This window comes from Gavia stellata, chromosome 2, assembly GCF_030936135.1.
Source record: "Gavia stellata isolate bGavSte3 chromosome 2, bGavSte3.hap2, whole genome shotgun sequence".
NCBI lineage: Eukaryota > Metazoa > Chordata > Aves > Gaviiformes > Gaviidae > Gavia > Gavia stellata.
The window spans coordinates 102,124,494-102,146,434 of NC_082595.1; the positions used below are offsets into that span (position 1 = coordinate 102,124,494).

Consider the following 21,941-nt stretch of genomic DNA (forward strand, 5'->3'; position numbering starts at 1 on the left):
AGGACTTGTATTTAACTGGGCATTAGGATAGAAATTTCACTGTTAAATTGGCATCTGTAAAGCAGATTATCTACTGCTGTTTTACCTGGTTGAGATGTACACAGGTATCTACCGCATCCTTTGGTCGATTACATTTCAGAAAGGCCGACACAGCTTGTTCACACATCCCCACTCTTACAAACATATAAGCTATATCCTGCAAAAAGCATCAGCACAGTGTTAAATTCACTTCAAGGTTTTTAGTACATTGCATAGCAACTGCAATACTATCACAATCTTGTTTATTTTAATTCCAAGAAGTTGGGGGAAAGGAGTTGTTTGTTTCATGGATTCTGTGAAGACAATACACACTGTTGTAAATCTTTAGAACAGTATGTTACTTTCACACACTGCTTCTAAATTAAAAAAAAGCTATTTTAAAAATTTTTTTTCAAATCAAATCATACCAGAAGAACTGTGTTCTTACTACTTAGAGTATTTAATGAAACCTCCCTATTAGAAAGAGGTTAAAAAGAAAGTGCTATGTCTTGCTTTTTTCAAACAACTGAAAATGGCATTAATTGAGCATGTTTTGCATTTTTCAAGCATTTTGGATTCATTGGTCATATCATAGTTTTAAAGTGACTGATATATCTGTCATATCGTAGTAGGTCATTTCAGGCTATACCACTTACTTTCCCTCCTTTCAGCAGAGTATCTTCAATTTTCACTGTACATTAGCATTACCACCAGTGCTACCATGTAAGGCATTAAACCATGGAGAGCAACCAGGAAGAATTTGGGGGAAAAAAAAAAAAACAGTGTAGACTAGACAACAAAATGAAAGCTGAAGTGTCCAGCCATGAGGAGTGACTCCTCAGTGAAGCATAGCTATTTTAGAGAGAATGCCACAATTTGAGGAGGGAAGCAGTGAATTATGACTTGGCCATGTGGCCATAAAGTGAGATGAATAATCGGGTCTTTCTGGGGAACCTGGACAATACGGGGAAAGAAGAATGGTGGAGTATGAAAACAACAGTAATACTGGAGATCAATACCAAAGTAACACCATTATGCTTAAGTGAGTAGATCATATACTGCATTCTTTCTCTCTTTCTTTCTTAACCCCCCCAAGATGGGAAATTTTAAAAAAACACTTGAGCATAAGACAATGAAAAATAAAGGTGCTTTTTGCTTACAGGGAGCAATTTATTATTCTCCGGAAGTGAGTTAGCTAGATTCTCCAGTCCTTGGTAGTCCTCTAGCATGTAGTAACATTCAGCTAAACGTTCCTGGTTTCGTCCTTGTACATAATACTGTACAGCATTTAACCTAATAAGAAAAAAAAAAAAATATGTGGTGGCTTCTGATATATAAACACAAGTGAAGCTTCTCATTGTGTAAGCCTTTTGCATTTGTAAATTTAAAATGACATTATTTTAAATAGGTAACTTTGCTTGAGAGAGCTTTTGTAGCTAGAATTTCACTGTTTTTATAAAATGCACTAGAAGTTTTAATTTTCATTATATTGAAGTAGTAGCAACATTGATTCTCTGACTAGCATAAGGTTAGGAAGTCAAGGAATCTTAAACCTATTCCCACATCTGCACAGATCATGGCTGATAACGGACAACTTACAACTAAACTTTCACAAAACAGCTTTACTGTTGTGCCTCCGTTTTTTAAAACGCGTGCACTAAGATCCCCAAGACCATTCTCCAAAGTTACCCAAAGCATCCAAAAAGCAACTTTCAAGATCTGACCACAAGTTTTCAACTGCTTTGAGACCCAAGTTCTTTGTGATAATGTAGTTTGAGTAATTGCAATACATAGTGGAGCTGTGGAACTCTATGACATAGACAGTGTGTTCTGGATGCTAAAAGTTTACATGGACTTAGAAGGCAACAAGAAAAGTTCACGAAATAAAATTTCTCTGCAAGTTATTAACTATGAAGACATCACTTCTGGCTCAGTAAGCACCTGACTGCAAAACGTGTTCTGGAGAAACACCATTACATGTGTGCACTGTTCTTAAAATCTTCCTTGTGTGCCCAGTTTGGGCAATAGCTGAAGACGGATCCAGGTCAGAGAGAAGTCTGGACCTTTTCAAATATTTGTGGGTTTAAGCATGCTAGAAAGTTTGTGCTTAGTTTTGAAATTCAATGATGTTTAATAATTCCCTCCTACTTTTTTTTTTCAACTTTTGTTTTTTTTCCTTTAATATTTTCTATATCCAGCCTAATACAACTGTATAGGTATTTCTCTCCCCACCCCCCACCCCCCCACCTCCTTTGTAGCAAACAGACTTCTGGCAAAACTGAGATTTTTATCACCTTCATTCTTTAGATAGTTGATCACCAGGTCTCTGTTTAAAAGGTATATGCAGTGATAGAACCCTAAAGATCTGAGCTAAATCTCATCATTCCAAAATTATCTCATGTATTGCATCCTGACTTTCTGACGTCTGTTCCTCCTCATAAATTAAATCTTGCCATCAGTTTTATCATTTGCTTTGTAATTTCCTTCTTACTAAGTCCACTACAGAACATACCATTTCTGACGGTCTGCAAAATAATCTCCAATAGCATTGTATGCTTGTTCAAGAAGGGCATCATCTGAATCACCTGAGCCAGTTTTCAATAGTTGCAATACTCGAAACCAATCTCCCAGTTTTATCCGTAGTCCAATGGCAAGATCTCTAATATAAACACAAAACAGCAGGAAAAAGTCAAAGACAATAAAATAGCTAACAAAAATCTTGAGAAAGGCATCCAAAAGTATTTTCACATTCATAACCTATATCGCAGGTATCACAATGATCCCTGACAGCTTGCTTACAATTTAAACAGTATTCCATAAAAGCAAATACTCAGAAAGCTCACAGATTATATCATACATATGCACTTCCCTATTAGCCATACTCCTATGCGAGGAGTTAAATGAGCAGCTGGCAAGACAGTTGGGCTGATGTTACTCCAGGTTTCCTCTTATTCTGTATACCATTCTTTATCTTTCACTGCTGACTGCTACAATAGATGACAGCAGCTGCAAAAGGCTAAAAGCAGAAGGGAAATGAGGGGAAAGGCCAAGGAGCAAGGAATATGGATAATGGAGGCTAAAGCTGAGATAGAATAAAATGGATTTCAGAGACTTCTCTTTCAGATTCAAGATGACTTTGGATGAAGGAGCAAGGACTCAGAAGTAGCCTTTCCTTTTTATTATTCGTGCATTCATATGACCCACCATGTGTCTGGCATGTTTTTCCCACCATATAGAATAATTCTATATTACTTCATATAGAAGTAATTCTGCAGATGCATAGAAAATAAATGGGAGAGATATATACACACTTCTTTTAAAAATACCCTGAACTTACAAGTGAGTTAAGGAAGGCAAGAGCAAGTCAGTGCCATCAGCTAAATAAGAGCATCTCTCTAAAAATTTAAAATTGTATTTGAAAAATAGGTTTATTTCAGCCTGATTTATGGTAGGTCCTCATCAAGATTTTTCTAGTGGTGAGGAGACACATAAGGTCAATACAGAATTCCAATATTCTTGTAGCTGGAGAACAAGATGCTCTACTGTTGAAGAAACCAGTAAAAAAAAAAAAGTAAGTCTTTGACTTCTGCAATCCTATAATGGCCAAATTTCTCTTCAGCCATGTGGAAAGGAATATGCCATATCTAAAAAGCAGTGTTGCAGTGTGACTGAAGTGCTTATGAGGCAGTCCACTTCTCCAAACCAGCATACTTCCATGGGCTAATTATGTGCGAGAAAGTTTTCCATTACCAGGCTCTAACGTGCATCTCTCCCCAGCTCCTGCCTTCCACCCCTCCTCCTGACTGGGGAAGAGGAAGGTTTCTCATTCTTACAGCATGAAAGAAGAAATAATTTTTTCTCCATCATTCCCTACTTTTTATCACGGCTCCATTAATCAAAGCTTAAAAATTTCAAATGTGCGTAAGTGATTGATGCTTCTCCATGTTTGACCACCACCTACAGGCTACATCGTACAACTGCTGCTTATTATTTCTCATTATCCTTTTTCAATAAAGGGAGTGCTCTAGCTAATTACTTAGCATTAATTTATATTTCCCAGTAATATTGTAATTTTGCTTTGTTTTCATTCCTGAGCAAAAATTCCATTGATTGGTCCACAATTGCATCCAGAGTTCTTTCTGTCTCTCCAGAGATTACAGTTCATTAAAAACTCTGTTGTTTGTATATGTAATTGGAAAGAATGTGTACTTGGCTACTAGCTAAGAGCAACAGTACATAAATTAAACATTAGTTAAGATTGTTTGTTTGTATTTTTGGAATCCCAGTTAAAATACTGACAAAATACTTGCGAAAACGTCTATGAAACACAGCACTACCTAGAGCAGCTGAGGTTTTGCAGTTTGGAATTTACATATAGAATTGGTTATCTATGGATACAACAAAATACTCTCCATCTGACCCTTTTCTGTCTTTCCAGAAACTGGTAAAGAGTCTCAGTGCTAAAAGAGCCATTCCTTATTAAGGCAAGCTCTTTTTTTCCCCAGACTTTTTTTCTTTATTTGCTGCTGACTACATGCAATTACCTTCTGTCCATATCCAGATACATTCTTTCAGCTTCTTCAAATCTGCTAAAATAGGCTGCCACTTCTGCTTGCTTCATTGACTCACTCTGCAGGTTGCCTAGACGCTTCACAAATTTAATACCTTGATAATCTTTGCAACGTACAAAAGCTTGTTCAGCAGTCTGCAGATCCAGCTTCTGAAGAGCAGCTTCAGCCAGGAGACGCCTGTGTGAAAAACAAACATGATAGATGGAAAAGCAGCTATAAAGTAAATTAAATGAGGATCCATTTAACTAGTCATATTTAAAGACGACATTCAAGTTACTGCAATTGTATTGTTTACTAACTAATCTTAATTCAGTTGTATGTTTGTCCCCAGTACGTTCTGTGATCTATGCAGTACTTGCTCATAGAAAGATGTTCAAGTAATTGCTAATATTCTTTTGTTCAGCTGTTCAAATGGACACTGGCTTGGGAGGAATGGGCAGGGTTTGAGTATTACAGTTGTCCTATGTGAAATGTATTACTGGTCTCAGCGCAATTCCATTTAGATATTTCTACCTATGCATATATCATAACTTTAAGCCTTGATGGCAGCCTCAGTCTGAAGGCCTCCAACTAAATTGGCCATGAAAAATAAGTTATCCTTCTAATCCATCTGGATGTTCCTTGTCCAGTTAGGACAGCAGTCTGGGAGAGCAAGGCAGTTTGGGAAACCTTGTACTGGTACTGCCCCATTTGTTAGTTCTGCAAATACAGAATTTCTACTTTCAGGCCAACCTACATCCATCAGGTGCTTGAGTGAGCTCTAGACTTTTCTGCAAAAATAAGGCTAGATAAATTTAGACTGACTGATGGACATTGTGAAACAAAGTCAGTGCAGTAGGGCACTGACAAAACCAGCAACTTTATTGCTGTATTCAGTGACCTAAGCCATGCTTACGCAGTATCAACTCAGTATTTCTGATTCAATTTGAGAAGGTTAGATGTGCACTCAGGTGCTCATCACTGACATCAATGAAACCAAGAGAAAAACGGTATGGCAAATTTAATCAATCTGCGACACATGTTACCTGGTTTGTTGCATTCTAGCAGTAAGGGCACTGTCCCATTCTGATCTAGAATATATCTGCTTTATATTCAGCACTTCTATTCCATCTCTTCTCTATAAATATGTGACATATTGTAGGTTTCCTTGCATAACGAAAATTAAGTTCACGGCAATTTTGGAGCAAGGTGAACAGCATTTGACATATATTTTGTGATTTTACGATATAAAGCTTTTACTGATACACAAACTTGCAGAACTACCAGTCATTGTGTATTAAATAAATAGATGGTACTAGCAAAAAGCATGAACGACTTCAAAACTCTAAAAAATCTTCAGCTAGTTCAAGACATTAGTAAAAATGAAGACTCACAAAACTAACTTTCACCCTACATACTCAAACTAATAAAATTACAGTTCTATTACAGAAACTTTCAACATGTAGGTATCAAATCCTGTTTTTCAGATTGTACATTCTGGAGATGAAAGCACAACTGCATAGGAAGGAATGCTTTTTGGGACAAACTTTTAAAGTAAGTTGTCTTGGCCAGTCTTTCAGCAATTCTAAATTCCCCTCTGAACTGTCAGAATTAATAGAGGACCCCCCTTGATGCAAGCCAAACATCCAATACTGCAAGAAATCAGTTAGCTTCAAAACAGAACCAAAATTACTAAAGAAAGGTACAGACAGAAAAACAGTCTCCAGAGAATTAAAGAGAATGGGCATCATTCAACAAGTAACTTGTCAATGAAGTTTTAGTTTCTGCTACTGACTTTTCATTAAATTATCTACTGAGGCATTTAGTCTTCCAGCCCCTACGACACAGGATACTAAATAGATTTCCAGAACTCCTGTTTTCACAGGTTTACTCTGACATGTTTGCTGTGCAGGCTTTTCAAGTTCAGTTTAGTAGCTGAATCCATGTTTAGTTTAAACATGCCAACATCTCCTTTTCTCAGATTATTCTGAGAGGCTGCATCATAACATGATTAATGTACCCAGCCCTTCTCATTTCTTTCCTTTATGGTTTGTCCAAAATGCTACAAGGTTAGTCAACTGCTCTTATCTTGTTATCATTCTAATGTGTTCCCTTTACTGGGTTTTAACCTCTTTGTCATCAAGGTTCCACATAAAATATAGAAATAAATAAATACCCTCTCAACTTATGACCAATCTGAATTTTAGTTTAACCAACTTAAAGTTAGCTTTCTGCCAACTTTTGCTTTTCCTTTAGATTCGTCCCTAAAACCAGGGAGCACTGCGTTTTGGGTCTCATTCAGCATAGAGCAAAAAGATGTCCTGAGCCTGTACCCTATACTCGCTACCGTGACACACACACAGCATGCCTTCCATTCTAGGTACTACAACATTCATAAAATCGTAGAGTTCCAATTTAATAACAGCCCACTTTTTTGGGTGTATTGGGTTTGCGTGGCAGCGTTTTGGTAGCGGGGGGGCTACAGAGGTGGCTTCTGTCAGAAGCTGCTAGAAACTTCCCCTGTGTCTGACAGAGCCTATGCCAGCCGGCTCCAAGACGGATCTGCCACTGGCTAAAGCCGAGCTAATCAGCAACAGTGGTAGCGCCTCTGGGATAACATATTTAAGAAGGGGGGGAAAAAACTGGGATGAGGCAGCCGGAGAAGAGAGGAGTGAGAATACGTGAGAGAAACAACTCTGCAGACACCAAGGTCAGTGAAGAAGGAGGGGGAGGAGAGGCTCCAGGCGCCGGAGCAGAGGTTGCCCTGCAGCCCCTGGTGAAGACCATGGTGAGGCAGGCTGTGTGCCTGCAGCCCATGGAGGTCTACGGTGGAGCAGATATCCACCTGCAGCCCGTGGAGGACCCCATGCTGGAGCAGGTGGATGCCCAAAGGAGGCTGTGACCCCATGGGAAGCCCACGCTGGAGCAGGCTCCTGGCAGGACCTGTGGACCCATGGGGAGAGGAGCCCACACTGGAGCAGGTTTGCTGGCAGGACTTGTGACCCTGCGGGGGACCCACGCTGGAGCAGTCTGTTCCTGAAGGACTGCACCCCGTGGAAAGGACCCATGCTGGAGCAGTTCGTGAAGAACTGCAGCCCATGGGAAGGATGAACGTTGGAGAAGTTCGTGCAGAACTGTCTCCCGTGGGAGGGACCCCACGCTGGAGCAGGGGAAGAGTGTGAGGAGGAAGGAGTGGCAGAAACAAGGTGTGATGAACTGACCGCAACCCCCATTCCCCGTCCCCCTGCACCACTTGGGGGGAAGAGGTAGAGAAAATCGGGAGTGAAGTTGAGCCCGGGAAGAAGGGAGGGGTGGGGGGAAGGTGTTGGTTTTTTAAGATTTGGTTTTATTTCTCATTATCCTACTCTGATTTTGAGTGGTGATAAATTAAACTAATTTCCCCAAGTCAAGTCTATTTTGCCCATGATGATAATTGGCGAGTGATCTCCCTATGTCCTTATCTCGACCTACAAGCCTTTTCCTCCTATTTTCTCTCTCCTGTCCAGCTGAGGAAGGGGAGTGAGTGAGCAGCTGTGTGGTGATGAGTCCGGCTGGGACTAAACCACGACATTGGGTTCAAGAACTAGGAGCCTGGGGAAGCACTGGTCCCAAGTTCTTTTTTACGATGGCTGCTGAGGAGTCTTGAACACTTGCTCAGCATCTCCTGAAACATGAATTCTCAAATGCTCAGGAACAAAAACCTCACTTCCTTGCATTCTGGGAAATCACTACGCCACACAGCTTGAAACTGCCCAAACACATCAATTCCAAAAGAGGTGGGGAGCCAGGCTAGCAGGGGACTGCAAGGTTCTCTTTGGGCCTTCCCTCAACGCTGTCATACTCCTTTGGAGGTGGTTCAGCCCAATGAAGAGATGTTCTCAGTTCGAATAGCAGCCCTTCAGATTGCAGCTGAGCAGTGTTACTTTTGGGTTTTTTTCTTTTTCTTAAATGATTCTGTTTAAGATGTATACTGCTTTGGCTGGTTTTGATTTGAGGTTTTGGACTTTAATAGCAGATCTGTCTGAACAGAAAAAGAATACAAAAGAACACAAATTTAAACAAAGTTGGCTTATAAAGAGATTTTACCAAAGTCTGGGATGTGGATTGTCTTCTATGAATTGGGAAGATTCCTCAATGCCAACTTTTTCAATCAATGCTCGACTGTCTCGTAATGACCGAATCTCAAAATTGATGATGTAATCTTTGTTAGGATGTTCAGGATTCTAACATAATGGATAAAGAAACATAATTTTATTCCATGACACCTTTATTTTCACCCAACATAGATCTCTACTGTTCAAATCATTAAGACAGACACCAACTTTTCCTACAAAATAAAATTAATTACACTTACCTTTAATATTTCATCCAAAAGAACAGATTTTATTTCTAAATCTTCGAAGTTGCAAATATATCCAGAAGTTTGTATAGGTTCCTTAAAGTCAAATAAGTTACAAAGGAATGAACTTGTATGCTGTCTGATTAAATCATAACCAAATCTGTTAGGTATACATAAAGAGACTTTCTTCTTCTCCAAAGTAGGATTTTATTGCATTCCAATAGGATACAAGTACTAAAATCATTAACATTATTGACAATCCCATATACACAGACATAATTAAAAATCCTCACATCTTCTATAACTAAATTACGACCAAGAGATAGAAGAACACCCGCCAATATTTAGATTCAACTGAACTGTGTTTTACAAATATCTTTACTAAAATTGTGTTTGTATTTTCCAAAGCATACAAAAAAAATGCTTCTGAAAATATCTCATACATTTAAGAAAAATATGACAGCATTTTTCTCTTTCCAGGACTGATAGTTCACTTTACTTATTTGTTCCTGAACAACACTCCCACATTAGAGCTGACAACATTTTGAGATTTCCAGAAGCAAGTTTTACATCAACACTTGCCTAGTTGAATGGTAAGCACAAGAATAATGCTGTTCAACACAGAGCCACTAACTTAGAAGCAAATTTGTAAAATGAGTAGTTTATGTATGTTAATATTTACCTCCGGATCCAAGTTTCTGAAAACATACATTCTTGTTTTCTCCATCATTGCAAACAAATCTGGGTTATCTTTGGCCCATTTCATATCCCAGACATCTTTGCGTTCCAGTTTCAGCTGCTCACCTATCACTTGCTGTCCTGTACTGTCTACTACCCGTGCATCCAAGTCAAAGAAAGTCAAAACACCTGAAAGGTCTATGATAGCAACACGACTACAGAAAAACAAAGGAAGAAAAAATAAGACAGCTAAATAATATTATTCAAGGTTGTAAATCTGAAATAGTTCCCTAAACTGGCACACTCAGGCCAAATTTCCCCTCTAATCCACTACCAGCATAATTCCATAGATTCAGTGAGATGCATGTGATTTTCGTTTATCTGCACAGCAGAGAGAGACCAGAGACATGGAAAGAAGTTTTTCATCTGCTCATACAGGATCTGGCCCCGCAAAGGTTCTGAAATACGCCCACTTTTCTTTCACCATTTTGAAAATCCAGATATAATACTTCACATATCAAGTTGAGTAAATTGCAGGTTCTGCCCCTCCCCAAACTTTTCTTGTCAGAGCCCAAAATTAATAACTATACAGAATTGTTTTTCATTATTTACTAGGAGGCAATGAAGCAGATTCTTAAATTAAAAAGACAGTGTGGTAATGCAGACTGTTAATCTCTAAAGCAGGATTTCTTGTATTTCTACAAAGGGTATTCTTTAGTTTTTTTCCAGACAATATGAAGTATAATCCAATTAATCTTTGAAGTAATTTAGAAATTATGTTTTTCCCGTATTTTAAAGGGTTACATTTGAAAATTTCCAGTTACATAGTCGTTCTCTGAATCATAGTAGCCTGTATTTACTACAAAGCCATTTTAAAAGCATTTCTAAATATTGAAAGGTATTTAGACACCATTAATCTCTATTAAAATTTCAAAAGCAATTTAGAAAATTAACTTCCAAACACTTACGGATCTGAGAGTTTTTCAGTAGCACAAAGTCATTTGGGAAGGAAACAGCTTGGGTTCAAAACAAAACTAATGTGGCTCTGGCTAGATCACATTGCCTTTGAAGTGAAGCAATCTATTTTTGGACTATATCTAAAAAGGTGAGCAATCTACACATGCATTATGAATTTTGTTTGAAATTATAAAGTTTTTTTGAAGTGATTAAAATGGTCTTACAAGTCCTCTTTAGTCAGTATATTTTTGTCTTTTCTGCCAACACTCTCACTCTCTCTTGCAAAAATATAGCTGTTAATAGAAAGCAACTTCAGTACTGGCACAGCTGAAGCTTAGGAAAACCAGTCTTGCTAGAAGTATTGCCACCAGCTACAGCTTGTAACAATGGAAAATTAACATTGGATGAACAAAGTTTCCAGGCATTAGAAGGACACAGAAATAGAAAAAGCCTTAGAGATATAAAATTTTGGTTTATGACATAATTTCATCAATTCATGTCATGACCACAGGAAGCTTATGTTTGGTTCATCTAATAAAACAAAAATATTTTCATGTATATGTTTCCTTAAACTTCCCACACACACCCTAAAGAGTTCAAAACATAAGAGAGGTTTACTAACACAGTCTCTCAGAGCAATCTGACTGGCCAGGTATAATTAATCAGTAATAAATGAATGGTTAAGTAACCATTAAAAACAACTAAAAATAATAAATAGTTAATATTAAAGTAAAATTAGTACATAATTATTATAGAATCATAGAATTCATAGAATTAGTATTTTCACAAATTGTAGTAGTTTATTTTAAAATCGGATACCTGCATTAGAAGCAGATCTGTAACTTACCTGGAGTTGCAATTCAAAGACAGCTGATATGCACGACAGTTCAGGGTATACTTCTGTACTATACCAACGCTAGGAAGACTGTATCTCTGAATAGTGCCGGATTCTCTTCCCTAGAGAAAAGCAATGCTTGCTTATTGAGAGAATTTTTCCATCAATAAACTCTTCAAAAAGGTTTTTTTTATATGCTGTCCTAGACAAAGGAGTTTTTGGATAAGTGACAGAGCAGAAGTGGAGAGAAGAAATATCATCACCCTAAAAGTTCCAAATTCTGCTATTTAAACAAGATACTCTCTTAAGATGCTACAATTTACAGATCTGCTTAAATGAGGGATGTTAAAATGAAAAGCCATAGTCCACATACAGCCCACAGAACAGTTTCAGGAGCCCAACAATTACCCATGAACCTTCAGACACGGTCTAGATAACAAAAAAGGAGAACACTAAAAAGATCCCTGTCTCATGCTGGTAAATCCATTCAAACAGTGCCATATGACAGTACCAGCTCGGGTCTGAAAGCGGTACAGCTGTGTTCATGTAGTGCTGTCTGCGTGCTAACAAGACTCACAATGCTTCAAGACCTGAGCTAGCTTTAAAAGTAAATGCTGTAAAATATACTGGTTATTCAAAGGCTTGAGTAACAGCAAACAAATCTAAGTACCAATCTGGTTTATCTTTATTTTGCCAAATGACACACCCATGCCCTGTGTCAAGACACTGTCATGCCAACAGTCTAAAGTGATTTTGACACCCCTGGGCTGAAATAATCATTGCCACTATTTTCTCATAGTGTTTCTGTAGACTGAACAACATATTCAGCTTATTTTACCTACTGTTTAACCCTTATGCTGGAAATGAGTCAATATTAAAGATAGTCCAAACTTTTGTCCTTTTTTTTTTTTACCCCCCAAAGCCACCCCTAAAATCCTCAACATAAACCACCTTTCATCTTTAGCTTTTTCACGTCTGTATACTCTATAAACTGAAAAGCAGATTTGGTCAGAAGTGTTAAAAAAATCTAACCACTGTAATAGGCATTCAGCTTCAGCACATTTATCCAGATTTAGTCTCAAAGTCATATCCTCTCATTCCTTTCCTTTTAATCAAAGTCACTGATTAATTTTCCTCTTAATTTCATTTTCTCACTCTTATTCTTCAAGCACGAACAGAATGCCATAGTCATCTACTAACTGTCACACTTTTTTCATTCATGTTTTTTCCCCGTGACCCACTGATTTTGTAAAATCCAGTCAAAGGATATAAAAGCAAAAAAAAAAAGAAATCATTGGAGTAGGAACATGGGAAAACATCAACATCTTTCTTGGGAAGATGGATAAAATGAAGAAACAATGTTCTTTTGCTATCTTTGTTCTGCCTGGTTAGCTTGTTTTAAAGCCCACCGGTATGTCTGTTCATCTAACAAGATCACTCTTTTCAGATCGGAAAAACAAACGCACCAACTCTCTGGCATGATACAATACCTCATACATAATACATATGTATAATCCATAAATGTATTAAAATGTATCTAGCATACTACATACATGTGATATTATCTATCATCATCATACACTACACCATTAATATGTAAACAGACAAACTTTGTAAATCTTTGTGCTTTTACATACAGCCTAGAAGAGACTCAGATTACAGAATTAAATCCTTATCAGACCCTACGTATAAGTACTAACTCAGTCAACTAGTCTGTACTTAAATTGTAAGCACTTAGTGAATGAGCCCTCCTAAAGAAAGAGTCCAGGTTAACAGAAGAACCTGTTGAAGTTATCTCTGAAGACATCTAGAAAGAGGTTTCATCTAAGTTCTAAATTCAGAAATGCTTTGAAATTATGTTTGCTTATGAACACATTGCAGAATAATCTCCTGCCTACAAGCACAAGAGGCAATTAAGTTATTTTAATCATGTAACTTACCACAAGTAGTATCTTATCAGATGCTGTTATTGCACAAATTGGATCTCTTGTTCCCTGAAAGTATACAAGCAATATCAATATCAGTTTTAATGCAACAGTAAGAATGCACTGCTAAAGAAAGAAGTTTTATTTAAATATATTAAGAATGTTGCTACGTATCCACATGTAAAGGGGTTATCAAACCCTGTCAGTACACAGTAAATGGATGGTTTATTATATTGTTAGCCTTTGTTATGGGAATTATTACAATAATTAATATTAAAGAGCTTCTTTTCTTCTCCCGCCCCTCCTCCAGAAAAATAAGAAACACAAAACCTAACAGGTGTTTTACAGAAAACACAAGAAGGCAACTATCCCTGACTTGTGAGGCCTGTAATTAATTTTAGGTATATCAGTAAGTACAAAAGCAAGCACGAACGCGCGCACACACACACAGTGAAAAAAGGTCGGAAGTACTAGAAAAGATTACAAGGGTTATTGAGTTTCAACAAGCTTATACTTTGTTGAACTAAGGGGAGCTGCTTCTCACCAAGACAGCAGGTGTCTATACATTGGACCCCAGAATATAGTTTTTCTATGTTCCCTACAGTTTGGTGTATATTTTCAGTAATACCTAATAACACAGTAACAACAGACTAATAAGAGGGAAGAAAAAACCACTTATGTACAAAAGGTAGAAGTAAAAGAAAGCTTAAGTATGTCCACTTCTACTTATGAAAATCTATGAAAATAAGTAAAGCAATGCTAACTACTTCTCTTTCAAGCTACCAGTGACACCACAATAAACTAGTTAGAAACATCACTCACTTCAATAGCTCTGCTGTAATCAAGGTGTCCATCTGCAGATCCTGAAGGGGTGTCATCAATATGATAAATCCTGTAGAAAAGGAAAGTTAGAAGAAAAAGTGAGTCCAAAGAAAGGATCATTTTTGATAGCATATAGGTATCTTCAATCCTTGGAGACGAAATCATTGCAACTGGAAAAGAGAATAAAAGCTATGCCTGTTCTTACGTTTCAGTAGTATCCCCTTTGATAACCCTGCTTTGTATTGATACAAAGATACAGTACTTGCTTTCACTTTCACAGCCTATTCCCATATGATCTATACACTTTGATTCTGCAACAAGAAGTTCCTGCAAACCATCAACCACCCCAATTGTTTCTTTTCAAATGTGCACTTCAATATTTCCTCAGGCTCTTCTCCATACTTATGAAGACCTTCACCTTCATATCCACAAAACTTACGTATTACTGTATTCAATACTTCATCATAACTTCTCTTTTGCCTTAAAAAGTAGCATTAGGAAGGATTTTAGAACACTAAAATCACCGTTTATGCTGAATTACAATATTTACTTTTTTAGTAATTCTATCAAATTTACAATCTTGTCCAAGGCTAAGACATTCAGGCACTAGAACAATGTAAGTTATTACAAATAATTACTCATTATTACGGATATATGGTGACAGGAGATGGTAGATTTATAGAAAGATGCCATAGTGTCTCTATGGAAGAATACATAAAATAACACAAAAGAAAATCATAAAGTTGCAAGCTTGTGGAGGTGACAAAAGTTAATGCCACTAATGAGCACCTGGGAAGGAAATATTTTGGAGGCAAGATGATGTTGACTTTGGCTTGTTTAGATTGAGAGGATAAAAGTCCATACAGGATTAGATGTCAAAGATACAATCAGACACAAGTGTATTCAGAGAAAAACTAGCTGGATAGACTATGTCCGTACAGCCACTGACACACAAGAAGCAGTTAAAGTTATCAGAGGGAATACAGCTGCCTAGAAACTAAGAGTATGGAAGAAAAAAAAAGGGAGAAAAAAAAAGCATCAAGACACACAGCTCTAAGGGAAGCACACAGCGAGCAAATGGAGACACTGAACAGGAACTAATCCAAAAAAGTTTAAGATATTTGGATAACAAACACATATTTGTTATGAAAAACTACTCTTTAGTATTAAATCTTACAGGCCTGCAACTCAACCAATCTGACTAAAAAACTGAGAAGAGAGGAGTTCATGTTTTAGGCATGGGAGAATCTACCTTTATCAACAAGACCAATGCAAAGGAAGGAAAATGACAAAGACTTAGGACAAACCTTTCCCTGCCTTCTTTTCTGGTCCGTGCTACCTGATTAATTTCCATTGCTGTGAGCTTCTTGGCCACACGATACTGCCAGATGTAAAACGCTTCTTTTGAAGCTGCTATCACATGTGTTTTGGTCATTGTGACAAACAACGGCCCTGTTATGAAACCCAAATGGTTGTAAAATTAGTGCAGCAAATACTGGACTAGATGCTAATTTGTAAACTTTTTCTCAGAAGGATGAAACCATATCTCCATAGGTTAAAAGCAATAAAACAAACAAACAAAAAAAACCACCAAAACAAAAGCCACATCACACATAACCTAGCAGCAGTTTTCATTAATTGCTAAGAAATTTCACTAGGGCCTTATGGCCTTGTTCAGAACAGAGAAATTCTTTACAAGCTCTGATTTTAAAGTTAACACTTTTATCCCTATTAATTCAGCAAATTTGCATGCGCTAATGCAGAAGACAGCAAATACATATAGACAAATTTTCAGGTTAATGACCAGTTCAGGAATATCTCAAGTCTCTAACAAGATCCACAAAATACATCCATATCTGGCATATTTGTAATTATTCAAATATAAATAAAATGAAGACTACTCAAGAGTTGACAATCTAGAAGAGATTCTTTGATTAGCACCACTTAAAAACTGTTAATAAATCTTGAGTTAGACAAGACCTAGAAATGCTGTTTGTATCTTAGTTAATAGCTGGGCCAAATAACAATTCTTTAGCTTCATGGCAGCAAATTAAGTATTTAGCAAAATTTGTGCTTAGTCTTACTTCGTTGCGTCCAAAGATCACAGCATAGGGCATTTTCTTTACTTTAGCCCTAAGCCCATTTAGAATATGTAGATAAATTGAGTGTCTCATTCCTGCTGTCAATGTTCGGTGAACAAAAAAAAAAAAAAAAAAAATATATATGCACTCAGATCATTACATTATTATTTATAATACACTGTCTTGACTCTTTCTTTTTCCTTTTACAATCCTTTGCTTCATCTTTCTGAAAACCAGTGAATGCACATAAAAAGGCATAGAAAAATGTAGAAATCTATTAAGTAAATCCCCCAATATCTTCAAATTCTACAAGTAAATCAGATGCTACCAGACAAAACAGGCACATTCCGAATAATTGTGTAGCCCAGCCTGTTAGTGAAACACTGAGTCATACAGATAACATGTTGTGAGCACAAAATCTGATTCTTTGAAGTGAATCTCAATTTCTTCTGTATTTGAGCACAGAACAGAACTCTGGAGGGAGCTATAAGCCTGCCATAAAGAAGAGCAGTGCTACGAGAGACAGATGGGGGAAGACTGGTTGAACAGATTTTATTTCTTTGAAACCAAGAGGATTATATAAGCTACGTGATGGCTCTAGAATACTTTTTAGTATAAATGTAAATACTGGATAAGAAGGCTTAGCGATGATGCTTAACATGTGAGTAGTACAATAGTTTATATTATATGCAACTCAGTATATTACATATACTTATAACACATTAATTTCAATAATTAGTCACATACAACTGAAGGATACAGTCTCCTCTGTTTCATTAACAGCATTAATAAGTTCTATGTATTTGCTCTGTTCTTTTATTACCTTGCAGCTGTACGTGCAATAACAATCAATGCTTTTATCCTTTAAAAATGAAATAAGACAATCTCCTGACCTGTGAGGGAATAAGGTTTCCTCTTGCTCAAATCACAAAATTTTAGTACTAAGCCTTGTATTTGGACTCAGCTTAGTCAATGTTTAAACACTTTACTCCAAGACAATGCTAAGCCAAGTCCACATCTGAAAGCCAGGGGCATTCCTCAGACTCACCAGGTGACTCCCCATTTGACCTACAGCTTCCACGGAGCCTAAACTTACTCATTTGTGCACACCTCAAAGCACACCAATCTGAGAAAAAAGGATGTTCACACAGGCTCTGTTGCGATCCAGAAACAAGATGGGAACACATCTATGCTTTATCCAGAGGAATACAATCAATTAGGCATTTTATGAACATGCCTAAGACTTAAACTGATTGTTGCTGTCAAAAAAACCCACACATCAACTCCTGACACATTTCCCTGCCACTTCTTTTATATCAGCTCTAGCAGTAGCTTGACCACAGAGTAAGTTGGATCAGTTCATTCATCTAACTGACCTCAAAATTAAATAAATAAAATATTAGTTTAAGTTGGATTAAAGAGAGAATCACAAACGTTGGAGAGGGTGGGAATGAGCAGCCAGCATGGTGGGCAGGGCCTTCCCTTCTTTGCAACAGCAGGCTAAACGATGATCGGATTTAAGCCAAATATGAAATCATAGGGAGAGGGATACACAGCAGACAGACACAATCATCAGGATCAGATCCCTTCAAAAACACATCTGGAAAAGCAGTATCTATATGTGGGACCTAATGCTTTTACAAAATTACCTATATAGCTTAAAAAATTGAATAAAAGTAGGACATACAGGATTTTTTCTAGAATTGCTTTAGTATTTTTTTACTGGACAGTCATTAAACAAGAGAACACACACACACAAAAAAACCAAACAGAAAAATCTGTGGAAAAAGAAACTAAAATCCAAGTCTAGACTGGACATTAGGAAGCATTTCTTTACCGAAAGAGTGGTCAAACCCTGGGACAGGCTTCCTAGAGAGGTGGTCAATGCTGCAAGCCTGTCAATGTTTAAGAGGCATTTGGACAAGGCCCTTAATAACATGCTTTAACTTCTGGTCAGCCCTGGAGTGCTCAGGCAGTTGGACTAGATGACCATTGTAGGTCTCTTCCAACTGAACTATTCCATTCCATTCTATTCCCCCTTCTCACCTCAGAGCCTTAATCATTGGGCTGCACTCTGCTCCTAAAATGCTTTCTTTTTTGGCTGCATAACAGCATAGCTTCAGCACAGGAAAGGATACCCCAGCCACTCCAAGTTTGGGCTGTTGCTGGGGCAGAGAAAGAAGGGATTTGTCCTTTCCTAGGAAAGGAAAAATGCTCATTTCAAACCCTTCAGGCTGAGGAAGATCTAGAATCCCTTTCTAGGCAGCTGGTTTAACTACTTCGCTTCCTTTAATGTAGGGAAGTATTATCATCTTATACAGTGGCCTTGATTTTAGCAGCAAATGCTGCTCACTTGGGCATCAGTGTCCTTCAAAGTATTTGTGCTCTGACTGTTAAGCAGACGGAAAAGGAAGCACCTTAAGTCAGAAGGAAGCAAGAGATTTGGGCACTCCTCTGCTCAGCATTTCCACTGCATAGCAGCTTTCCATGCTAAACATGCGGACTTCTTAGATTGTCTAGCTCTTCCCGCTGATTTTGCAGATAGCTAACTTCAGTATTAATGTCTTAATACGTAATTTTCAGACCTTGAAAATATGTATGGAAAACATTTAAACAGGTGCCTTACTTTTCAGTGATCAAATACTGAAAAGGATTAAACACACCATCCCATCAAAACAAGGCCAACATGCGAAACAACTGCCCTTTAAGTTTTCTCTGGCCCTTCTTTCTCTTCTCACCTCATTTCTCTTCACTGTTCCTCCATAAAACCTCCTCCCTGAAGGAGAGAAACTTTATTTCTTAGACACCCAGCAATCTCAAATAACCTTCTGCAATGTCTGTATTTCATCCACACTCACTCCATCTCACTTCAAAACAGTTAGAAAACACCTGCTTTCATGTCTAATCTTCTTCAAAGAATAGTAGATGGAAACTGAACTTAATGCATGACTATACTCGCTGCATGAAAAAGCTGAGACACTTTCTAGTATATTACATAGGATACACAAACACAGGAGAGACAAATAATCCCACCAAAATCTGATGGAAAGAAAGCAATCTGACAGACAGACGCAAAACTAAACTTGTTTTCATACAAGCCTGTTACAGGCTGTTCCTGAGAAACTGGGACAACCTTAGTCTGATCAATAGCACCTACACAATTTTAGAGCTTGATTCAAATGTCTCTAGAAGTCTTAGCTCATAAATAGAAGAAAACATCAGACAGCAGCAGACACAACTGAACTGTACATGAGACAACTCATGAATGACCAGCGAATAGGAAGAAATACTAAAAATCAGTTATAGTTTACTTTAAAGTGATCAACTTTAAGTAACAACAATTTAAATGCTGTTTCACATGTAGTTCAGTCATCCTTGTTAAGGTGTCCAGGAGGGAGGCAAGACACCTAGGCATGACTCCAGCACTCTGCCTTTAATCCACCTGTATGTTGATCAGGCTGTTGTATTCATTTCACTGGGTGCTAACACACATGTGAAAGATAACTCAACACCACTATGTCGGTGCTCCTAAGCACATGTAAGAAGATGATATAATCCAGCCTGAGTGACATTTTCTTAGCAGATACCATCTGTTGTGTTTCCATTAAAAAAGATATTATATAACAAGATATTTAACCTTCTGTAGTTTATATTTAGTTATTCATGAAAGGACTTCGACTGAAAACCTGTGAGTCTGTGAAACAAGCACAGAAGAAACTGTGGTGGTTAATTTTTGTATCTTAGTAGGATGTTACATAATAATAATGCTAGACAATGGAGAAAAGACTAATTTATAGGCTAGCAAACACCGGCTATTGTGAAGGACACTAAAAACAAGGCACAGGAAGAAAAACGCCCTTGGACAAAATACAGACCAACATGAGGAAGAGCTTTAAGGTGTAACCATCCATCAATGTCTAAAGAAAGTTGATGTGATGGCCTTTCACCAGATAATGATGCCTGATTAATCCTTTTTTGCCATCGTTAGCAGAGGCAAGCATTAGAAAGCTAATGACATAATTAAAAATTCAACAGAATAATGGGAATAAGCATTTTTTTTTTTCCAAGACCTTCTTGAACTATTGGCTTAGAGCCCAACAATGTAAGATTTGCATCTCCTGGGGGTGAATCAAACACTGCGCACTGTCACAATTACTTTGTCATTAGGATATTAATAGCACTTCATTGAAACCATTTTATAAAATGCTATAAATTGACAGTTGGTACAAATTGTGCCTTAACACACGTTCTCAGATGCATTATTCAAATGCTCTGTCAGCTACTTAGCATCCCCAGATTAGCAATCTTTTTTCTCCACTATCAATTTCCTACCAGGTCAAAGCCCAAGAGACCTGCAGGGCATTAAAGTCTCAAGGAGGAGTAAAATCTTTATGCTCAGTGGAGTGTCAGGGGATTGCTATTCCAACAAGGGGCAGTCTGATAAAAAACCCAAAGATATTGTGTGTTCAATCTGCAGTAATTACAGCCAGTTGAAAAATATAGTTTGGACCCATGTCAGTCAAGAGCGCCCACTTAGGAACAGGCAGGAGCACACAGACATTGAGTGGTCTGATGAGGAACATCCTACTATATGAGAAGGCATGTTTCGTAAGCATTTATGAACATCAAATAAAGTAACAACCTAAGTGTTTTCAAAGTACTCTGAAAGATGGCACTTCAAAGTCTGAAGCAAGAACAAGAGTTCAAAACAAAAATTACCTAAGCAACTTATTTTCTGGACAGAACTCAATGCAACAATTTATCACTTTACTAAAAGAGAATAGCCTGAGAAACTGTTTTGGTAGAAAGAAAAATAATTTCACAGACAGATAATATATTTTTCTTAAGTCAATAACACCCCTTCAATTATCCTGAGTAAGAGATATGTTAATTTTACTTTTGTACTGCTTATATCTTAAACTATTAATGATTACTCTCACCTGATAATTGATTTAAAGCTGATTTTTTTCCATTTATAAACATGAGAAAAGGATAATGATTTTGTTAGAAATGGTGAACCAACTGGAATCTTAAAAGAACTTACAGAAAGGTCTTCTGCCTTTAAGGTTTTACAAGGTCTTCTCTCTGTATTGACCTCAGCAAGGCCAGCCAGCTGCTGAAGTTCAGCACCCTGTCAAACTGGAACAATTATACTTTCTACTGCCAAGAAGCTCCAACTGTGATAAACAGCATGATATACTGTATATTAAGACCTTGACTCTGTACAAGTGTCTACACCTCGCACAAATTGACCTTATGTTATAAATACTTCAAGTTGTTCTACAAAGTTATATCTTCAAAGGTTATAAAAAAGGAAAGGAACTATGATAAAACCAGCACAATGTGTTCCAAAACTATTGCATTTATAGGCATTTGCTTTTCACCTTCATCTTCAGTCCCTACTGTAAGTTCGGTGGGCTAACTTCAAGGGAGTCTTACAGGATGCATATATTAAAAAAAAAAAAAAAAGGTTGAATCTTTGGCTGTGTTTACTATACAGCAATGAAAGACTTGCTTGTTATGTTTGAACTACTGAGACTACAGAAATTTTTCAGGACTCAAAAATGCAAATATGCCTAACCAAGTATTTGCCAGTCTATGAGGTTGAAGGCTATAATGCCCAGCATTTTCACAAATGAACTCACAGTAGGAAAGAGCATTGTAAATCTATGCACTAAACTGATCCTCTGACACTGGAGGGAACAGAAGCAGACTGCAGAAAGCTTAGTTAAGCTA

The 21,941-nt window shown here is 37.4% G+C and overlaps 1 protein-coding gene across 2 annotated transcripts in view; it reads right to left on the bottom strand.

Moving 5' to 3' along the window:
• Positions 1–21,941, bottom strand: part of WDR35 (WD repeat domain 35) — a 46,584-nt gene that overhangs the window by 5,410 nt on the left and 19,233 nt on the right. For both annotated transcript variants that reach the window (XM_059833430.1, XM_059833424.1), the window contains 11 exons: positions 15,432–15,576; positions 14,125–14,194; positions 13,318–13,371; positions 11,390–11,499; positions 9,590–9,800; positions 8,923–9,003; positions 8,655–8,791; positions 4,563–4,766; positions 2,531–2,677; positions 1,179–1,311; positions 86–196 (listed from right to left, as the gene is read on the bottom strand). In XM_059833430.1, the coding sequence (XP_059689413.1) occupies positions 86–196; positions 1,179–1,311; positions 2,531–2,677; positions 4,563–4,766; positions 8,655–8,791; positions 8,923–9,003; positions 9,590–9,800; positions 11,390–11,499; positions 13,318–13,371; positions 14,125–14,194; positions 15,432–15,576 (1,403 nt within the window). The remainder of the gene's footprint in view (positions 1–85; positions 197–1,178; positions 1,312–2,530; positions 2,678–4,562; positions 4,767–8,654; positions 8,792–8,922; positions 9,004–9,589; positions 9,801–11,389; positions 11,500–13,317; positions 13,372–14,124; positions 14,195–15,431; positions 15,577–21,941) is intronic.